General features: G+C 49.6%; 1 protein-coding gene across 3 annotated transcripts in view; it reads right to left on the bottom strand.

Annotated features, from left to right (window-relative positions):
- Nucleotides 1–9,327, bottom strand: part of Clpb (ClpB homolog, mitochondrial AAA ATPase chaperonin) — a 123,929-nt gene that overhangs the window by 16,422 nt on the left and 98,180 nt on the right. For all 3 annotated transcript variants that reach the window (XM_005368790.3, XM_026790099.1, XM_005368791.2), the window contains exon 7: nt 6,179–6,293. In XM_005368790.3, the coding sequence (XP_005368847.1) occupies nt 6,179–6,293 (115 nt within the window). The remainder of the gene's footprint in view (nt 1–6,178; nt 6,294–9,327) is intronic.

Below are 9,327 nucleotides of genomic sequence, written 5' to 3'. Positions count from 1 at the left end.
GGGCAGGGAAGGTGATTCCTGTTTTATAGATAAGAATACACACACACACACACACACACACACACACACACACACACACACACACACACGGAAACCTGCTCAGGTTCATAGGAACATAATCAGAAGAGCACACACTGTGTTAGGAGCACAGCAAAGGGAGTCAGTTCTCCTAGCCCTGACTCACTCTCAAAGTGTTCTCTCTGTAGTCCTCCAATCTGCACACTCAGCCATTCAGGACACTGTCCCCTGGTCCTGTTTTTCCCACTGTTGCCTCTCTCCATAGTGCCAGGGGTGGGGGCAACTCAGAAGCTCCTCCCTAATGCCCCCTTAAAAGCCCCAACTCTGCAAGTTCCAACCATGTGCTTCTGCTCTTACAGGCCATGCACTGCACATCTGCTTGTGTCTGTCCCTTCTAGATGCCTTTTCCTGGCTGGGGCTTTTCCTGTGAGGCCACTGAAGGATGCATCTGTACCAAGTCTTCAGGGTTAATTCCACCAAAATGGCCCCAGCCAATCAGTTCTCTGGTGTGTATTCATTTACAGGGTGGCGTGGTAGAGATGATGAATTAGGAGGAGCTAGCCTGGAGTCTTGTGCCTGACTCAGTAAAACACCCATTCCTTTACAGTTCCCATTTCTTCACTTCTACAGGGAACACAGACTCATATACTGTCAGCTCTGCATGAAGAAGTGACTCAATGGTCAGGAGAGCAGGAAGAAAGGCTGCAGAGAGGGCAGTGACGAGGGTGAAAGTAACAGGGGCTGCAGTGGGAGCAATGGTAGCAGTCAGGGTCGGCATTTTAAGTTTTTCTATTTCCTTTCTTTCTTATTTTTTTATTTATTTATGTTTTTTGAGACAAGAGTTTCTCTGTGTAGCCTTGGCTGTCTTGGAACTTGCTCTGTAGACCAGGCCTCAAACTCAAAGAGATCCACCTGCCTCTGCCTCTCAAGTGCTAGAATTAAAAGTGGGAGCCACCACGAACTGCCATGGTGCCAGCATCTTCTTTGAGACAGGGTTTCTCCGTGTAGCCCTAGCTGTCCTAGAATTCGCTTTGTAGACCAGGCTAGCTTTGAACTCCTGAGTGCTGGGATTAAAGGCATGTGCCACTATGCCCAGCTAGTGTCAGCATTTTTAAATATCCTTCAACAGTATAAGAATCTCAAGACGTATGTACTGTCTCTGCCTCATACAGGAGGAAATTAAAACCAGACATGGGAAAACAATGTAAGGTGTTTTCTTCTGCTAACTGCCCTCGTATCTGGAGGAGAAAGTGCCCCACCTCAATTTGTTCTGGGAAGGCCGGTGCTAGACACGTTGATTTCTTGGGATTATTGCAACTAAGCCCTCATCGGTTTGATGGCTTAATGTTTGTTGAATAAATTAATTCTTGGTATTTCTAGGACTGTAAAAAGGAAGGCCGAGTCTCCAATTCCCATTTTATAGAGGACAGTGTGGCTGGGAGAGACTCAGTTCTGCTGGTGGTTTCTGCCACCCTGGAGAAAGGTTTCTGGTCTCTTTTTGAAGCCCTTGAGGAGTCCTATGTATCCTTTCTGCAAACAAGCTTTACCATTCACTTGGCACACACTGCTGAAGGAAGCACTGTCATGAAGACTGAAGGCTCTGGATGCGACGGTGTGCCGGGAGTATGGCGGAGCACCTGTGACCGGATGGGACGGTGTGCCGGGAGTATGGCGGAGCACCTGTGACCGGATGGGACGGTGTGCCGGGAGTATGGCGGAGCATCCATGACTGGATGGCATTCATACTTGAGCATGAGGTAGAATAGGACATTCTAAGAAGGCTCTGATGTGTGAAAAAGCAAAGAGAAGAAAGAGCTGCCTCCTCTCAGCCCAGGATTCTGCTTCCATTCAACTGAAGTTTCTGGGGCAGCCTGGCTAGCTGACTCATATTTCCTGATAATTCATTTTATTTTTAAATTTATTTATTTATTTTTTTGAGACAGGGTTTCTCTGTGTATCTCTGGCTGTCCTGGAACTCACTCTGTAGACCAGGCTGGCCTTTAACTCATAGAGATCAGCCTGCCCCTGCCCCCTTGAGTGCTGGGATTAAAGGCATGCGGTACTATCGCTTGGCTTAAATTTATTTTTATTTATGTGTGTATGCCATGCAGGCAAGTAGCTGAAGGCCAGAAGAGGGTGTCAGACCCCTGAAGTTGGAATTACAGGCAGTTGTGAGCCACCCAATGTGGGTACTGGGAACTGAACTCAGGTCCTCTGTAAGAGCAGCCAGTGCTCTTAACTGGCGAGTCATTTCTCCAGCCCCTCTGGATAAGTTCTTAGGTCTCATGTGAGAGGATTTCCAAAGTAACCGAGAACACAGCTGTTCCATGCTATGGCATCTCCTGTGGAACCAGCTCTTCAGAGATGCTCATGGCTCAGAGTCACCCTTGTGTCTACAAGCGGTATCAACATGGGCTCTATCTTCATTCACCTTTGTACAGCTGTGACCCAACCCCAGGAAACAGCCGACACAGGTGGTAGGTCCTGATCTCTGAGAAGAAGACAGCAAACCATCAAAGTGACGACAGCTGCTCTCAGGAAGCCCAGGGAAAGCTGAAAGGCATTGCCAGGGAAGGGTATGTGGTCAGGCCCGAGGTGCACGGAGTTGCACGTGGGAGTGCAGGGAACGTTGAGGCTCTGCTGGGACCTGGGGGAATGTCCCTATACAGACACAGTTCTGAAGCTGCCAGGTATCTGCAGGCTGACCTGCTGCCTACTCAGGAGGTCAAAGGCCAAAGAGGATCACTGTAACTAACAACCTTATGAGTGTTCCCTCCAGTATGCCTGTGAGCTGCTAGAGGGCAGGGCTGTTGCTTCTCTTCTCTCCTCAGAGTAGTTGACAGGGGCACAAAGGGCCACAGCACATAAGTGAATTTCATGCACCGCTTTAGCACCTCCTTTGAGTGGGAATGGATAACACAACACGTCCTGGTCTCTTCTTACAGAGCCTGAAGTGACGGTTAGTCACTGTGTAGGGCTGGCCCGGACCCCAGGTGGCAGAAGGTCAGAGGAGGAACTTCAGGCAGAGAGGACAGCATGACAGACTCAGAAAGGAAAGCAAAGGCAGGGTGCTGTGGCCGGTGGGTGCTGCGGGCAGAGGCAGTGATGGAGGGGGCAGCAGCACCAGTGGTGGGTCCCCTGTGCCACATTAGGACAGTAAGGACACTCACAGGCTGCAGCACGGGAGTGCTGTTCAGATATGTGTTCTCTAAAGGTCACTCTGGCCCAGCAGGAACACCAGGGGAAGGAGAGGAGGCCAGAGCATCACGATGTGATGGTTCACACTGTCAACTTGACAGGTTCTAGATTCACCTAGGTGACAAGCCTCTGGGCATGCCTCAGGGATTTTTCTAGATTAGGTTAACTGTGGTGGTGGTGGTAGCATTTCACAGGCAGGGTCTCAGACTTCGTAACAAGGAAAGTGAACTAAGCACCAGCAATAGCTGCTTGCTCTGTTACCAACCGCCTGAAGCTCCTGTCACCATGGTTTGCCTGATATTATGGACTGTATTCTTGAACTGGCCTCGAACTCACAGAGATCCGCCAGTCTCTGTCTCCCAAGTGCTGCTATAAAAGGCATGTGCCACCACCGACCCTCTATGTTTGCTTCTTGTTAGGTATTTTATCACAGCAGTGAAATCAGTAAAAATTGTACAGGATAAGAAAGAGAAGTTAGGTCTGAGAACCATGGAGAGAAGGGAGGTGGAGCCAAGGAAATATTCTAAGAGGCTAGTGACTGGAGGCCTAGTTCTGGTATGCTCAGCAGACAGCCTTTCTGAGGAGAGCGGGGCTGGTGCTGAGCTCCCAGGAAGTCTGCCATCTTCTATCACTTGACTGGGTTCTGGAAGAAGCTCACTTTCCATGCCCATGTAGTCTGTGTGACCTCATGGAACACTGGTGACCCTAACAGACAAGAGCAGCCTTGGGGGCCTGGTTTGCAGGACTGGTACTTTAGCTCCTCCATTTGTAAGGCAGTAACTGTGCGCCAGCCTTGCTAGAAGCCCCGCAGCTGGGGATCACACTGATAAATTCACTGTATTACTTTGCACAAATCAATATCCCAGCACTTACCAGGGTTTGATGTGACCGAAATTGGTTTCAGCCAATTCGTGAGGGTAATAAATGGCCATTTATCAAATCAATTCATTCTGTAGGACTTCTCTGGCTGCCCATTCTCATGGTACCCATGGGGTGCCAGGCTCTGTGTCCATCCAGATGGTCCTAAACACACACACGACACTAGCTTGGAGAATCCAGAAATGTCTAAATGTCCTCTACATCTGCCCACGCTCCTATGCCTGCTGGGGTTCTGAGGTGCCAGGGTCCTGGGTAGAAAGTGTCTCATGCTTGACCAGGCTTGCAGCTACAGCCGCTAGGCTGCTCACTCCTTCTTCCAGGAATCCAGAAGCTTCTAGGATCTGGTCACAGGAATGAACATGGGGTAGGACATCCTCAGAGTGGCTCTTCAGGAAGGCAGGTACACAGTAAGTGAAATAAAGAAAGAGCACAGCCCTGTACAACATGGGCCCCAAGGGTACTGTCTTGTGTAGGGTCACCAGAGCCATAGCAGGGACAATCTATACACAGTGGGGCAAGGGGTGGGCCTTCCTGGCAGCCAGTTTACTGTTGACCTCGTGCAGAGTTCAGGACAGAGAGAGGCTTTGAGGGAATGGAGCTCTCAAGAGTACAGGACCCAACCCAAGAAAACATCTTGAGGACAGGGACTAGATTGTGGGCTGGGTGGCATATAGAAAAACATGGGCTTCAAAGTCATGGGGTGTTGATCATGGTACTTCACTATAAAGGCAAGAAACGTGATGCCAAAGAAGCTGAAGTACACAGAGGAAAGCAGCATCCCAGGGCCCCTGTAAAATGGTGCTTCTGGAAGTGTTTTAGCTTCTGAGCTTGAGGGGCTGCTGAGAAGTGAAGGTCAGAGGTCAGGAGAAAGTCTCGGCTGAATCACTGAGGGCAATGGTGTGTTCTGTTAGGCCTTCAGGTGGGGCTCCTACCCCGTATGTGGCAGTTGGACATAGATGTGGTCACTTCTGACTTTTATAGGGGACGCCAGCGTTGGTCCCTAGTGAAAGGCTCATAAGCTTCCATGATACATGAGGATGATGGAGGTAAAAAGTTGGGCTCAATGTGTCTTGGGGTAACTGCCACCATTTTCTAATTACTCCCTAATGTGTCCCCAGAATGTCCCAAAGAGGGCAGCCTGGATTCCCACCTGATGGCTCCTTTCTTAGTGGGCAGAACGCAGTGAGTCCTGGACAGACCCTGGGTGTATGGAATGGCAGGATATGTCTAGAGGGGCCAGTTAGCAGGACTGGCATAGACAGTTTAGGATAGAGGGTGTTACACTCTGGTTCAGTGGCAGATCATAAAAACCAGATTCTGATTTCATAGGTGTAAACCAAGGCCTGAAACTGTGGTAGCTGGTGCAGATTCTCCTTGGAGAATCACTTGTATCAAGGGGGACCTCACCACCTCCAATTAGTTTAGTCTGGTACAAGCAACTGCTTCCCTCTTCACCTGCCTCAAGTCACCCTGAAACAGGCACGGGTTTGAGATTTAGAACAGAGGCGAGGCCCCTGCCTTCAGCAGCACCTAGTGTACACATCTGCTGAGAGAGAGCTGTGCTTGGCAGGGGCCCTTAGGATGGGAATGAGCCTGTTAGCAGTGGGGAAGAAGGCATTTCTTGAGATCTGGCCATGCAGCTGCTGGCAAACCATTCTCAAAGTCTGGGATTGAGTTCTGGGCTGGCTGGCATATAGAAACCGAAGTCTCGTTCTAGCTCAGCTACCATCCCTGAGTCTCGGATGTTTCACTTTAAAAGTAGGAGGTAGGCTAATGGACCAGATGATGACAAGAGTTTGATTCCAAGCCCAGGAAAGCATCCTCGAGCAAATTTCTTAGATGCCACAGCATGTTCCTCTGTAAAATGGTATTTGCTGGTGTCCATCTCATAGCATTGCTATAAGGACTAAATGACCTAAAATACGCCAAGAGCTTAAGACAATACCTGGCATGCAGATGGCACTTCACAAATGATAACCCTGAATATAAACCACATCTCTCTGGCTTTGGGGCAGCCTTGCACCTCTGTGGTAGAGCACAAGCTGCCCCGACTCCCCCACCCCCCCCAGTGCCGAGGACTCACCAGCACCCACGGTGGCAATGGCACTCTCCTGGCCGATGATGTGCTCCTTTAGCCGCTGTTCTAGCGGGAAGCGGCGCCGCTCTTCTGCCTCACGCTTCCTCTGCTTCTCCATGTACTGGGGAGAAAAAGCAAATGGTTCAGGGAGGCTGGCCTCAGCGTGCAGGGGAAAACTACAGAGGTTGGGGCTCCAGGGGTCCTGCTCTGGCTCATGGCCACTGAAGGCTGGTCTAGATGATCCCTAGCCCATGGTTCAGGACGCAGGAGTGGCAGGGTCTATCCACAAATACTCCCTGGGAAGAACCACTCTCCTCATGCCTTGACGGGGCTAAGAGCTTCCATCCATGACTGTACTTTTCACTGAAAGTGCACTGGAAGTTTCTGAATGTCTGTAAGCCTATCCTGACTCCACAGAGTGCTTCCTAACACAGGTTCCAGTTGTTTCTGACACGGACTCTGACCTAGCAGCAGCATCTAGTGAGCATAAACATTAATGTAAGGGTAGACACAACAGGAGAATTAATAGCTAGATGGGACGGTGCAGACGTTCAGGAAAGGGGAAGATACGTAAATATGGACTGCTTGGGTGGGGGCTTTCTGGGACACAGGGCACTAGAAAAGGCTCGAGGACTGGTAACCAGGCAGAGGGTGCTGAGGGTGTGGGGGCAGATCCTAAACTGAGAAGGAAATGCCAGGTCTTAAGCGGCCCTGGTAATGTAGGCATCTTTCCTGGGAGAGAGCTGCCTAGGTAAGGCCCCGTCACAGAAGTTGTGGCTGCAAATGTTCTTGCGGGCAGAGTGGATGAAAAATACCTGCTGCTTGGGTAGTGTTTTCCTGTTACAGTAGTGACCTTGACAGAAGTTAAAAAAAATAAATAGCAAACAATCCAATTTTGGCTGTTGCTATCAGTCTGTAACTGAAAGCTCCCATCAGTCCTTGGTTTCATATGGAGCAATAATTCGGCGCCGATCCCAGTGGAGTGACGCTTGCCGGCTGGAATCCAGAGTGTCACTGTGCAGCTCCCTCAGGCGCCACATACATCACCTGGCTCTGCCAACTCCAGCCATATATCTGCCTCTTCCTCCTCCCTGCCCACAAGCCCATTCAGCACTCAGGCCCACTGGGCTGGGAGGTGCTGGTGACAAGACACATACACTACACTCACTGGAATCGTGTCAACGCTGGACAGACCCTGAAGGAGCCTCAAGATGAACTTGGTTTGCCAGGATGACCCGGGCACACGTACACACTGCCATGTGCCAGGCACTGCACTCAGCACGTCATCCAGTGACTGTTTAGAGTCACTTTCCGTGTGAAGGTGGACTCCTCTTCTGGCGTACAGTGAACTCGTTATGTGGCAAAATGACCAAGCTTCTCTGCAGACAGACATGAACTCCAGTGACCTCATCCATTAAAGAGCTAGTGACCTTGTTTGAGCTACCAGAGCTGGAGAGGGTGCTCACACCCACCCTGCAGGCAGCTTAAAGAGGATATGAGACAAACACTCAGCAGAGCCAAGCACGCAGGAAATATGGCAGTCAGAGTGACTCAGATGTCTCCCAAGTACCTACCCTATGAAACATTTGAGCGTTTCTCTCTCTCCCTTCCTGTTCCTTCCAGGAGAGGGGATTGGGTCTTGATCATGCTAAGCAAGCACCTTAACCCTGAGCTATACGCCAGTCCTGGTCTTGCATAAATACTACTTTCCTTTACTCCATCTGGTAACTAACTGCCTAATCTGTTGTCTGTTTTTTTTTGTTTTTGGCAAGGTGTGGGGTGGGAGTGGGGATCAAGTTCAGGATTCCTTTTAATTAATTCAGTCACAGGTAGAGGACCACAGACGGAAGGAAGAGCTGCTCTGAACTAAGTGGAAGCTGGAACCAAGTCCATTTGGGTGTCCACTATCCGGGGAGCTCAGTCTGCAGGTGCTGGCACCACATCGTCCACTTCTGAAGATTCTTTGATGAGAAGCCACTAACTCTGGCCACCAGTTTTCCTTACATGGCATGGAATTCGGTCTTTGTATATTTTCCATCTATGCAGCCTCATAGAACACAAATTCCCTTTGTGCCAGGCAATGCCTAATGAGACATTTTATTCCATTTTGGTGAGTGAGGTATGGCCATCGTGGTTCCCCAAGTATTCTTCTTACATGATAGGGTCATGATTTTATGTTGCTTTAGAAGTTCCTTTACCCCTTTGGATGTCAGTGTGGCGATTTCTCAGAAAATTAAGAAACAACCTTCCTCAAGACCCAGTAATACCACTTTTGGGTATATATCCAAAGGATGCTCAATTGTGCCACAAGGACATGTGCTCAACTATGTTCATAGCAGCTTTGTTTGTCATAGCCAGAACCTGAAAACAGCCTAAATGCCCCTTGACCAAAGAATGGATAAGGAAAATGTAGTACATTTATACAAGGGAGTATTACACAACAGAAAAAAATAACGACATCTTGAATTTTGCAGGAAAATGGATGGAGCTAGAAAACACCATTTTGAGTGAGGTAATCCAGACCCAGAAAGACAATTATCACATGCACTCATTTATAAGTGGTTTTTAAACATAAAGAAAACCAGCCTACAAATCACAATCCCAGAGACCCTAAATAACAATGAGGATCATAAGAGAGACTTACATAGATCTAATCTACATGGGAAGTAGAAAGTAGAAAAAGACAAGATCTCCTGAGTAAATTGGGAGCATGGGTGTTATTCTTTTTTTAAAAATGCTGCAACACCCCTAGTGGCAGTAGGCAGCAGAAATGCTGTAGGTCCCAAATGGTGGTAGCGGGCTATGTAGTGGCAGGCAGCGGGTTCTAGGAGCAGCCAGTCCCAGGCAGAAATGGCTGCCTGTCCCAGAGTGGTGGCCTGAGCGGTGGTGGCGGGCCATGTGGCGGCAGACAGCGGGCCCTGGGAGCAGCTAGTCCCAGGCAGAGACGGCTGCTGGTCTCAGAGCAGTGGTGGCAGACCATGTGGCAGCAGACAGTGGGCCCAGAGATGGCTGCTGGTCCCCGAGCAATGGCTGGTTCCAGGCAGGGAGACACATGGTGGGCGGGCAGAAGACAGAAACATGGATAGACACGACATGCAGGGTGAGGTTGAATGTTTATTCAGGGGGTTATGGAAGAGGAAGGGTGAAGGGGGGGA

Source organism: Microtus ochrogaster, unplaced genomic scaffold (assembly GCF_000317375.1).
Source record: "Microtus ochrogaster isolate Prairie Vole_2 unplaced genomic scaffold, MicOch1.0 UNK41, whole genome shotgun sequence".
Taxonomy (NCBI): Eukaryota; Metazoa; Chordata; class Mammalia; order Rodentia; family Cricetidae; genus Microtus; species Microtus ochrogaster.
This window is presented reverse-complemented; position numbering and strand designations above follow the sequence as displayed.